We start from the raw sequence: 13296 nt of genomic DNA on the forward strand, positions 1-13296 counted from the left end.
CCAGTGGGTCAGAAGTTTACATGCACTCAATTAGTATTTGGTAGCATTGCCTTTAAATTGTTTAACTTGGGTCAACCATTTTGAGTAGCCTTCCACAAGCTTCACACAATAAGTTGGATGAATTTTGGCCCATTCCTCCTGGCAGAGCTGGTGTAAATGAGTCAGGTTTGTAGGCCTCCTTGCTCGCACATGCGTTTTCAGTTCTGCCCACAAATGTTCTATAGGATTGAGGTCAGGGCCTTGTAATGGCCACTCCAATACCTTGACTTTGAGGTCCTTAAGCCATTTTGCCACAACTTTGGAAGTATGCTTGGGGTCATTGTCCATTTGGAAGACCCATTTGCAACCAAACATTAACTTGATGATGAACTTAACTGATGTCTTGAGATGTTGTTTCAATATATCCACATAATTTTCCTGCCTCATGATGCCATCTATTTTGTGAAGTGCATCAGTCCCTCCTGCAGCAAAGCACCCCCACAACATGATGCTGCCACCCCCGTGCTTCACGGTTGGGATGGTGTTCTTCGGCTTGCAAGCCTCCCCTTTTCCACCAAATATAAAGATGGTCATTATGACCAAACATTTATATTTTTGTTTCATCAGACAAGAGGACATTTCTCCAAAAAGTACGATATTTTCCCCATGTGCAGTTGCAAAACGTAGTCCGTAGGACTCATTTTACTGTGGATATAGATACTTTTGTACCTGTTTCCTCCAGCATCTTCACAAGGTCCTCTGCTGTTGTTCTGGGATTGATTTTCACTTTTCGCACCAAAGTACGTTCATCTCTAGGAGACAGAACGTGTCTCATTTGTGAGCCGTATCACGGCTGCGTGGTTCCACGGTGTTTATACTTGCGCACTATTGTTTGTACAGATGAACATGGTACCTTCAGGCATTTGGAAATTGCTCCCAAGGATGAACCAGACTTGAGGAGGTTTACCATTTTTTTCTGAGGTCTTGGCTGACTTCTTTGGATTTTCCCATGATGTCAAGCAAAGAGGCAGTTAGTTTGAAGATATGCCTTGAAATACATCCACAGGTACACCTTCAATTGACTCAAATTATGTAAATTAGCCTATCAGAAGCTTCTAAAGCCATGACATCAAAATCTGGAATTTTCCAAGTTGTTTAAAGGCACAGCAACATAGTGTATGTAAACTTCTGACCCACGGGAATTGTGATACAATGAATTATAAGTGAAATAATCTGCCTGTAAACAATTGTTGGAAAAAAGACTTGTGTCATGTACAAAGTAGATGTCCTAACCAACCCACCAAAACTATAGTTTGTTAACAAGAAATTTGTGGAGTGATTAAAAAACTAGTTTTAATAACCCCAACCTAAGTGTATGTAAACTTCCGACTCCCAACAACTGTAAGTATTCAGACCCTTTACTCAGTACTTTGTTGAAGCTGATGATGCTACAAGCTTGGCACACTTGTATTTGGGGAGTTTCTCTCATTGTACTCTGCATGTCCTCTCAAGTTTAGTCAGGTTGGATGGGGAGTGTTGCTGCAAAGCAATTTCCAGGTTTCTCCAGAGACGTTAGATCGGGTTCAAGTCCGGGCTCTGGCTGGGCCGCTCAAGGACATTCAGAGACTTGTCCCGAAGCCACTCTTGCGTTGTCTTGGCTGTGTGCTTAGGGTCATTGTCCTGTTGTAAGGTGAACCTTCACCCCAGTTTGAGCTCCTGAGTGCTCTGGAGCAGGTTTTCATCAAGGATCTCTCTGTACTTTGCTCCGTTCATCTTTGCCTCGATCCTGACTAGTCTTCCAGTCCCTGCCACTGAAAAACACCATGCTTCACTGTAGGGATGGTGCAAGGTTCCCTCCAGATGTGACGCTTGACATTCAGGCCAAAGAGTTCAATTTTCATTTAATCAGACCAGAGAATCTTCTTTCTCATGGTCTGAGAGTCTTTAGGAACTTTTGGCAAACTCCAAGTGGGCTGTCATGTGCCTTTTACTGAGTAGTGGCTTCCGTCTGGCAGAGGCTTCCGTCCACAGAGGAACTCTGGAGCTCTGTCAGAGTGACCATCGGGTTCTTGGTCACCTCCCTGACCAAGGCCTTTCTCCCCTGATTGCTCAGTTTGGCCAGGCAGCCAGATCTAGGAAGAGTCTTGGTGGTTCCATACTTCTTCCATTTAAGAATGATGGAGGCCACTGTGTTCTTGGGGACCTTCAATGCTGCAGACATGCTTTGGTATCCTTCCTCAGATCTGTTCCTCAACACAATCCTGTCTCGGAGCTCTACGGACGATTCCTTCAACCTCAAGGCTTGGTTTTTGCTCTGACTTAAACTGTCAACTGTGGGACCTAATATAGACAGGTGTGTGCCTTTACAAATCATGTCCAATCAATTGAATTGACCACAGTTGGACTCCAATCAAGTTGTAGAAACATATCAAGGATAATCAATGGAAACAGGATGCACCTGAGCTCAACTTCGAGTCTCATAGCAAAGGGTCTGAATACTTATTGTATGTAAATTAGGTAATTCTGTTTAAGTTTTTTTATAAATTTGCAAACATTTCTAAAACCTGCTTTCACTTTGTCATTATGGCGTGTTGTGTGTTTATTGCTGAGATTTGTATTTATTTAATCCATTTTAGAATAAGGCTGTAATGTAACAGAAAGTGGAAAAAGTCAAGTGGTCTGATGACTTTCCTAAGGCACTGTATTCCTTTAAGTACACGTGTGGAACTTAACATTATGATCCCAATGTCACAGATTGGACCCATTATTTATAGAAAGAGCCATGTCCATACGCGCATTCTTTTTATTTTATTTAACCAGGCAAGTATGTGTGCGTGTACCTGTTGGGCGGTGTAGAGAACAGTCCCAGTATGACGTCCCTGCCGCTCATGTTGAGTATGGGGCTGGTGGCGTGGAGCAGGTTGAAGTAGAAGTGGGAGTCTCCTGGGACAGAGCAGTTCAGTCTGGCCTTCAGGAACGATGTCCACTGTTTTTCCAACACCCTCTGAGACCCACCCTGGTCCCCCTTACACACCCTCGCCACACGAGACACCATCACCTGAACGCACGCGCACACACACACACACACACACAGTATAAACAAGACAATCAATATAAACAAAATGGGATGTACAAATTGCCATTTCTGTGTGTGTGCGTGCATGCATTTGTGTGTGCATAGTTGTGAATTTATGTGTGTTTGTGTGTACTGTGTACCTTCTCCAGGTGATGGAACTCCATGGCCATTTCCCTGAAGAAGAAGTAAATATGAGGCCCCCACTCGACTGCGCTCACAAAGAAGGGTTCTGAGAAAGAGTAGAGAAATGCCATTACACACATGCATACATCCCCCCTCCGCCATTACATGCATGCACGCATACATCCCCATCCACCGCGCACAGCTGTATATTTATTGCCGATACCTAATCTGACACCCCTCTGTAACAACATATGGCACTTCAGTGGGGTCAGCCATTAATAATTCATGTCCTGTTTAATTTATCATCAGTGACAAGCACAGAGCAGTTATTTACTCATTTCTGTCTCTGACCTCCAGGGCTACACGCTCTGTTTTAGTCTGATGGGATTTCATGTCCTTGATCTGTTGGTCTGGTCCTCTCTGATTTGACAGGACAGGATGAAAGCAATGAATCTAACCAGGCACTAAGCTAGCCTATCGCTTTTATCTATCCACTCTTAGGATACAAGGATTTAGGTAGGAATGGAGACCACTTTAGAGTGTTTGGGTTATCCCGCAGTGTTTATGTGATCTAAGGAAATATCGTTCTTCACCAGCGGAGATGTGTTTGACCCATTCACTCACATGCAAGTACGTCATTTCAGTGTACCTCTAAACCACTTGGAGTCGTGTTTGACGGTGCGGAGAGCAGGGCTGTCGCCTAGGCTACGATAGATCACAGCATCAATCGCCAGAAAGTCTGTTACAGTACCGGTGAAGAGACTGCCCTCTGAGAGAGATAGAGACAGAAAGACAGAGAGAGAGAGAGAGAGAGAACAACGAAAACATGCACTGTATTGATCATGAACACAAGGTTAGTCAAGTCCCTTCCCACAGCTCTAGTCTCGAGACTGATTCGTCATCTGAATGCTTTCCCCTGGACATTTTTACAGACCTAGTGAAAAGTGCTACGTCATTACTTTCCAATATATTGAAAGAGAGTGAAAGTAAAAAAGAAAGAGAGAAACTCCTGTACCTGCAAAAAGAGCCACGTTAGCGTGTCTGGGATCATAAGGGCATCGAGCCATCCCACTGACCGTCTCTCCTACCATCTCCAGAGTGTCCCTCTGCAACACACACAATTGTACATATGTACTGTATTAACACGCACACACATGCCAATAAAGCTTCAATCAATTGAATTGAATAGACAGATACTCACAGTGTAGTTCGCACATAGAGGGTTGAAGGCGTTAGTTCCACACACAAACAGTTCTCCATGTTGGCTCAATAACACCTTGATGAAGTTACGACACTCCCCCTGCAGAGAGAGACAAAAAAGGATGAGAAATGATTGGAGAGTCAGAGAGGAGAGGAAGCGTACGTGCGTATATGTTTGGGTGTGTGCACAGCGGCGTCATCAGGCCTGGGCTTCCATGGCATTTTTTTAAATATACAGTTGAAGTCGGAAGTTTACATACACTTAGGTTGAAGTAATTAACACTTGTTTTTCAACCACTCCACACATTTCTTGTTTCAAACTATCGTTTTGGCAAGTCGGTTAGGACATCTACTTTGTGCAGGACACAAGTCATTTTTCCAACAATAGTTTACAAACAGATTATTTAACTTATAATTCACTGTATCACAATTCCAGTGGGTCAGAAGTTTACATACACTATGTTGACTGTGCCTTTAAACAGCTTGGAAAATTCCAGATTTTGATGTCATGGCTTTAGAAGCTTCTGATAGGCTAAATGACATCATTTGAGTCAATTGGAGGTGTACCTGTGGATGTATTTCAAGGCCTACCTTCAAACTAACTGCCTCTTTGTTTGACATCATGGGAAAATCCAAAGAAATCAGCCAAGACCTCTGAAAAAAATGTGTAGACCTCCACAAGCCTGGTTCATCCTTGGGAGCAATTTCCAAACGCCTGAAGGTACCATGTTCATCTGTACAAACAATAGTACACAAGTATAAACACCATGGGACGATGCAGCCATCATACCGCTCAGGAAGAAGACACATTCTGTCTCCTAGAGATGATGCGAAAGTGGTGCGAAAAGTGCAAATCAATCCCAGAACAACAGCAATGGACCTTGTGAAGATGCTGGAGGAAACAGGTACAAAAGTGTCTATCCACAGTAAAACGAGTCCTATATCGACATAACCTGAAAGGCCGCTCAGCAAGGAAGAAGCCACTGCTCCAAAACCGCCATAAAAAAAGCCAGACTACGGTTTGCAACTGCACATGGGGACAAAGATCGTACTTTGTGGAGAAATGTCCTCTGGTCTGATGAAATAAAAATATAACTGTTTGGCCATAACGACCATCGTTATGTTTGGTGGAAAAAGGGGAGGCTTGCAAGCCAAAGAACACCATCCCAACTGTGAAGCACAGGGGTGGCAGCATCATGTTGTGGGGGTGCTTGCTGCAAGAGGGACTGGTGCACTTCACAAAATAGATGGCATCATGAGGCAGGAAATTATGTGGATATATATTGAAGCAACATCTCAAGACATTAGTCAGGATGCTTGGTCACAAATGGGTCTTCAAATGGACGATGACACCAAATATACTTCCAAAGTTGTGGCAAAATGGCTTAAGGACATCAAAGTCAAGGTTTTGGAGTGGCCATCACAAAGCCCTGACCTCAATCCTATACAGAATTTGTGGGCAGAACTGAAAAAGCGTGTGCGAGCAAGGAGGCCTACAAACCTGACTCAGTTACATCAGCTCTGTCAGGAGGAATGGGCCAAAATTCACCCAACTTCTTATGGGAAGCTTGTGGAAGGCGACCCAAGTTATACAACTTAAAGGCAATGCTACCAAATACTAATTGAGTGTATGTAAACTTCTGACCCACTGAGAATGTAATGAAAGAAATAAAAGCTGAAAATAAATCCTTCTCTCTACTATTATTCTGACATTTCACATTCTTAAAATAAAGTGGTGATCCTATCTGACCTGAGACAGTGAATTTTTACTAGGATTAAGGCACATTGTGCATTAATAAATTGGCCACAGCCTGTTTGCCCTCCCGCCTATCTGTTCCATGTATCAGGTAGCCTGCAAAAGCCAGCATGGATAGAATGCAAGAATTGACAATTCTAATAATTGTCATGTGCCAACATATCGCCACGGACCGTGCCATGGTGAAATTTGCACCCCTGTAGATCTGAAATAATAGGATGGTGAAACTTGCATCAGCCATTCATAAAAGCAAGGCGAAGCCATTCAGGCATTCTTGATAATCAGGACAATCCTTGTCCTGCAAAGAAACATTCATTTTCTATATGAAAAATTTGATTTTGCAAGCAGTAGGCCTAGGCATTTAAACTTCAACTAGTGGCACCACAACCTACGGGCGGTAAATCATATGATCTGATTCATTTGATTCAAAACAAATCCATATTTTAATAAGCCATTTTAACATCCGGTCTGGGTGTTTTGCTCACAGCTCACTGTCAATTGCTCACTTCCACCCTATGTTTAGGACTACAAATTAGGCCATGGAATTCGCACATAAAAGTATTTGTTTGCAAATGCAACTGGGGCCATGACATCACATGCCCCATATTCAACCATAATTTATTCAAAAAACACAGTTTCCATTCAGCCAGGTCACCCGTTACACAAGTCAGTATTCAACGTTCGTCCATCTCTGAGGACATTGGGAGATGATGTGGAAACTGGCCACTAGGGGCAACAGTAAGCACTGTTATCTTCAAGCATCTGCCTCTGATTCCAAAGGTTGCAAGTTCGAATGCAGCGATAGAAAGTTGTTTTTGAGATTTTTGTTTTAAGCCTACAATATCTCAAACCTTAACCATTCGGAGTGAATGCCTAACCTTAAGTTTTCAGAGTTAAAGCCTGAACTTAATCTTAAACACTTCAAAATGTTACGTTTGGAACAACTTCAAAATGTTACGTTTGAGAAACATGGATGAACATCTAATTCTGACGTGAGACTGTGAGAGCATCACAGAATATTCCTGAAAAGTTCTCATTAGGTTTCCAGGTAATGTATTAACACAATGTACCAGTAATGTTTTCGCAGCAAACCAAGATTTGTCCTGTGAAAGTTTCCAGAACACTCATGGCAAAGGGTCTCATAATGTATAAAACATTTGCCTGATGTTGCCAGAACGTTCCTATAACACATTTAATCTGTTATTTAATGATTCCCAGAATGTTTAATTAGGTTATGGGAACAGTCTGGTGAGAACATTGTGCGGACATCACAAAGATATGTTCCCAAAAAATAAAAACTGTCCAGTTGTGCGGATGATTATACAATGTTTCTTTTAGGGCGCAAAAAAACATTTACCCGATGTTTACAAGAACGTTCCCAGAACACATTTTGTATGTTCTTTAAAGGTTCCCAGAATGTTTCATTAGGTTGTGGTAACAAGCGATATGTTCCCAGGGTCACAAAACATTAATTTGGTGTTGACAGAATGTTGACAAAACAGTTTTTCTGAGTTATTTAAATGTTCCCAGAACATATAATTAGGTTATGGGAACAGTGTGAGTACATTACAAAATATGATCAGTTGTGATGACATTGCTTAAGTTAAGTTGCACAAGACATTACCTTAATGTTATAAGAATGAAATGTCAGTTTTTATGATGCTCATAGCATAGTTGTTTTAGATTTAACATCAAATTCCATTGATGTTCACGCAAAATTTCAAGAACATTTGGAAAATGTTATATTTACGTTTGACCTAATATCACCGCAACATTCTCAGCATGAAAATGAAAACAGATTGGAGTACAACCCCTTTATGTTTCTCTCCAGATTTAATGGCAATTCGCATTTAAGGACTGAATTTTCGGTACTGTAACAGAGAGACACATGTCAATTTCATTTCATTCATAGGACATTTGAACAGCATTTAATCATAAAAATAAAACCATATTCTTTAGACTTCATATGTTGACTGTAATAGATTGGTCTATTAAAATGGTAATCTGCCTAGATAGAATGATCATTTACCTGATTTAACCTGGTTAATCCTGTGACCTCTTAACTTTGATACGGTGATAGAACGTGCGGCCTCAAACATGCCCCTGTGTTGTACTACCATGTTTAGGATTAGTTATGTTTCCCAACTGAGCTCCTCTCGCCTGTCTGGTTATTATTAGGTGATAAAAATTTAAAGTACCACAAAAATGGTGACGATGGATTCAAAATAACAAACATGTGGATTGTAAATGGAGCAAGTGTGCACCTGGCAGGAAGAAAATATAGAAGAAACTGATATTTCACAGACCGAGGTACGTGAGCTAGCTACCGCCGAGGATATTCGCCTAGATAACAGTAGCAATGGAGAAATGGCTACTATGCAAGTTGGACGAGTGGACGATTACAAAGAATCGCTGGAGGATTCTTGAAAGTTATCATTAAAGACATTAAAGACAACAAGAAGGTCAGTGTGTTTCTTTGTGTGATCGATGCAGAAATCTATGGACTATTAAAGAGTCTGATCACACCTGGTACACCAAATACAAGACCCTGCTAGGTAAAGTCCCCCCTTATCTCAGCTCGCTGGTCACCATAGCATCTCCCACCTGTAGCACACGCTCCAGCAGGTATATCTCTCTAGTCACCCCCAAAACCAATTCTTTCTTTGGCCGCCTCTCCTTCCAGTTCTCTGCTGCCAATGACTGGAACGAACTACAAAAATCTCTGAAACTGGAAACACTTATCTCCCTCACTAGCTTTAAGCACCAACTGTCAGAGCAGCTCACAGATTACTGCACCTGTACATAGCCCACCTATAATTTAGCCCAAACAACTACCTCTTTCCCAACTGTATTTAATTTTAATTTTTTTGCTCCTTTGCACCCCATTATCTTTTTATTTCTACTTTGCACATTCGTCCATTGCAAAACTACCATTCCAGTATTTTACTTGCTATATTGTATTTACTTTGCCATCATGGCCTTTTTTGCCTTTACCTCCCTTCTCACCTCATTTGCTCACATTGTATATAGACTTGTTTATACTGCATTATTGACTGTATGTTTGTTTTTACTCCATGTGTAACTCTGTGTCGTTTTATCTGTCGAACTGCTTTGCTTTATCTTGGCCAGGTCGCAATTGTAAATGAGAACTTGTTCTCAACTTGCCTACCTGGTTAAATAAAGGTAAAATAAAAAAAAAATAAAAAAATAAAAAAATACGTTGCAGTATGACAAACTGAAACTTGTTTTGCTAGCTAACTACAAACCAAAACCTCTGGTGATTGGGGAGCAATTTTGTTTTAAAAATGTAATCAGAAGGAAGGAGAGTCTGTCTGATTGTGCAGTGGCTTTGAGACAGTTGTCAGCTAATTGTGTTTTTGGACAAAATCTACGAGAGGCAGTAAAAGATCCATTTGCAAGTGGACTGTGCTCTGAAGCTATGCAGCACAAGACGCTAGCAGAGAAGGATCTAACATGCAGAAAGGCAGGTGGGATGACATTGTCAATGGAGTTAGCATCCAATAACACCAGGGACAGCAAAAGAGGCTCAATTGGTAAATGCTGTGAATAAAAATGCTAAAACATTTCCCAGCAGAGGAAAAGGACAGTTCAAGTGCAGCAATAACAATGGAGAGAAACGGTATTAAACAATGGCACAAGGCAAAAGAATGCTGGTCAACCACCATACTACAGGTATAGAGGAAAACATTCGGCTCATGATTGCAGATTCAAAAAGGAGTAATGCCATGTCTGTTCTAAAGTTGGACACATAACCTGTGCATGTAGGAACCGCAGGGCAGGACAGACACAGTATGTTGACACTGCTGAGTGCAATGACAATAGTTAGGAGGATTATTCAGAGCTGTTTGGGGGTGTATACTGTTTACACTACTTCCAATGGGGAAAAAGGGGATTCCAGTGAACGTCAGTTTGGATGGAAAGGATTTGGACATGCAGTCAGACACAGGGGCCGCTGTCTTTCTGGTCTTGTAAGTGTGTTACCATGATGCTCTGTCTCACCTGTCGTTAAAGAAAACGCAAATACAGCTGACTACCTACTCAGGTGAGAAAATTCCTTTGCTAGGGTATGTTAAAGTGCCAATTGTTAAAGGAGACAGACCTGCACTGATGGGCCATAACTGGCTAGAGAAAATACAGTTTAACTGTATTTTCAGTGGAAAAGGCTGTGACGGATACAGATCTGGCAGTCAAAGCTTTTACTACAGCGCCACTAGGTGGTATTTTCAGAAGGGCCACATTTCATCAAAGATTTCATAACAAAGACCAGGGCACGCCCTGACGCTCAGCCCATTTTCCAGAAGGCAAGACCAGTGTAATATGCATTGAAGGAAGCGGTGGACAAAGAGTTGAATAGGATAGAGGAGACAAAGATCACCACCAACGTCGAAAGGAGTGACTAGGCCGCACCAATAGTCATCGTTCCAAAGAGATTATAAGGTCACCATCAACCATAGCGTGGAAGAGGAGACTTGTCACTTACCAAACACGGAAGACTTTCACAACACTAGCTGGAGGGTACATCATTCAGCAAATTATATATATCTTGCACATCTACCAGCAGCTCCAGTTGGACACAGACTCTGAGAAATATCTGACGATGTCACATCTGCTCCTGCAATGCCCTCTACTGCTCATCCTGTGTCTCCTTGACCTGCCGCCACTCCCCTAGTACTCTCCCGCTCTCCCTCTCTCTCTCTGTGTGTGTGTGTGTGATTGTGTGGGCAGAGACAGGTGTGCTGGAGTCAGAGCAGATCCCCACCAGCTGCAACCTGTTCCATAATCAAGACCTCTACAAATACTCAGCCCTGTCACTTCCCCGCTGCCAGATCGTAATCTCTGCTCAGTCAGTCTGTTTCTAGCAGTTTGTTCCTGTTTAGATCTTGTTGTCCTGTAGTCCCTGCTTTCCCTTGCCTGGCACTGTTTTCCTCTCCACTATAGTTCTGCCCGCTCTGACTCTGGTCCCTGTCTCCAGTCCCACGTATCGTCATCCTGCTACTCTGTCCTGGATTCCCCACTCTACAACTCCCTTGGATTCCCCTTCGGAACTGCTTACCCTGTCTCACCCCCTCTCTCGCTCCAGCCTCACCTGGTTTCCTGCGACCTGCCCAAGCGTCCCCTGGCCTGAACTCCATCTTCCTCCTGTGTTTCAATAAATACCTTGGTTGCTTCATCCTAGTCTCCTCATCTGAGTCTGCTCTTGGGTTCCCCTGTTCCACTCCGCGTAACAGACAATCAACACTCACCGTGGGCTGTACAGGTATCATCGCCTAAGCTACGGTGTCTCAAGTGCTCCTTTAATCTTTCAGTCAGTCATGGAACAAATCCTATAGGGAATCAAACATGTCACCTGTTTCAATGATTACACCCTCATCACAGAGGAACATCTGAAAAAGCTGGATGAAGTGTTCAAACATCTGGAGAGGTACAGTGGGATCCAAGTGAAACTCTCAAAGTGCATGTTTTTACAAATCAGTGTGGAATACTTGGGTCATCAGATTGACAAGGAAGGACCGTATCCCACAGACGGAAAAGTTGCAGCCATCGTCAAACCACCCAAGCCAACCAACGTAACAGAATTGAAGTCATTCCTAGGCCTGCTAAACTATAATGGAAGATTCCAATCAGACCTGTTGACCTTGCTCCAGCGGTTGCACAAGCTTCTGAGAATAGAAGAACCATGGAGTTGGACAACCACATGCGATGCAGCGTTTGATTAAAGCTAGCAGCTGCTTCTACAGAGTAATGTCCTGGTGCATTACAACACCCAATGACCCCTGAAGCTTGCCTGCAACACATTACCATATGGTGTGGACGCCGTGATCTCCCACTTCTTGGACAATTGAGAAGAAAAACCCATTGTCTTTGCTTCGTGGACGCTATCAGAAGCAGAAAAGAATTACGCCCAGATTGAAAAAGAGGCCATGTCAATCATCTTTGGAGTAAAGAAGTTCACGTTAATCACAGATCACAGGCCTTTGCTGGCTAGAAGGCCAGTATCCCAGAGTCTGCCTAGAAGGCCAGCATCCCAGTAGTACACAGCGTTGTACAAGATCTTCAGTTATGTACGAGATCTTGACAACGTGTCTGCGTTTCTGTGATCAGTTGACTCTTGGTATTCGATGTCGTAGTTGTACCCCACGAGAATGAGTGCCGATCTTTGCATTCTCAATGGTGCTGGGGTTGGAACACAGGAGTGAAGGTTGCTGATAATGGGCCTCTGTACACCTATGTAGATATTCCATAAAAAATCAGCCGTTTACAGCTACAATAGTCATTTACAACATTAATAATGTCTACACTGTATTTATGATAAATGTTATGTTAAAAATGTTCTTTCAACAACAAGGACATTTCTAAGTGACCCCAAACATTTGAACAGTAGTGTATTTATAAATCCCTTTTTACATCAGCAGATGTCACAGAGTTCTTATATAGAAACCCAGCCTAAAAACCCAAACAGCAAGCAATGCAGATGTAGAAGAACGGAGGCTAGGAAAAACTCCCTAGAAAGACAGGAACCTAGGAAGAAACCTAGAGAGGAACCAGGCTCTGAGGGGTGGCCAGTCTTCTTCTGGCTGTGCTGGGTGGAGATTATACTGTAAGAGTACATGGCCATTAAGGCCAGATTGTTCTTCAAGATGTTCATATATGACCCGCAGGGTCAAAGAGTAATTATAGTGGTTGTAGAGAGTGCAACGGGTCAGCACCTCAGGAGTAAATGTCAGTTGGCTTTTCATAGCTGAGCATTCAGAGTTCGAGACAGCAGGCGCGAGGGAGGGAGGGGGTTGAAAACAGCAGGGTAGCACATCCGGTGAACAGGTCAGGGTTCCATTGCTGCAGACAGAACAGTTGAAAATGGAGCAGCAGCACGACAAGGTGGACTGGCGACAGCCAGGAGTCATCAGTCCGACGGTACCCCCGGACAGGGCTAACCAGGCAGGATAAAATCTCACCCACTTTGCCAGAGCACAGCCCCCACAGCACTAGAGGGATATAAACAGAACACCAACTTACTACCCTGAGACAAGGCTGATTATAGCCCACGAAGATCTCCTCCACTGCATGAGCCCGAGGGGGGCGCAAAAGTACGATCACGTCAGTGACTCAACCTACTCAAGTCGAGTATAGCGAAAAAAGCCTG

General features: G+C 42.9%; 1 protein-coding gene across 1 annotated transcript in view; it reads right to left on the reverse strand.

Moving 5' to 3' along the window:
* LOC109871485 (semaphorin-6B-like) overlaps positions 1 to 13296 on the reverse strand; it is a 70851-nt gene that overhangs the window by 14697 nt on the left and 42858 nt on the right. Inside the window, exons 6-10 of the mRNA XM_031807309.1 lie at positions 4380 to 4478; positions 4194 to 4284; positions 3828 to 3947; positions 3196 to 3284; positions 2820 to 3037 (exon numbers count right to left, since the gene is read on the reverse strand). Of these exons, the coding sequence (XP_031663169.1) occupies positions 2820 to 3037; positions 3196 to 3284; positions 3828 to 3947; positions 4194 to 4284; positions 4380 to 4478 (617 nt within the window). The remainder of the gene's footprint in view (positions 1 to 2819; positions 3038 to 3195; positions 3285 to 3827; positions 3948 to 4193; positions 4285 to 4379; positions 4479 to 13296) is intronic.

Source organism: Oncorhynchus kisutch, linkage group LG27, assembly GCF_002021735.2.
Source record: "Oncorhynchus kisutch isolate 150728-3 linkage group LG27, Okis_V2, whole genome shotgun sequence".
Classification (NCBI taxonomy): Eukaryota; Metazoa; Chordata; class Actinopteri; order Salmoniformes; family Salmonidae; genus Oncorhynchus; species Oncorhynchus kisutch.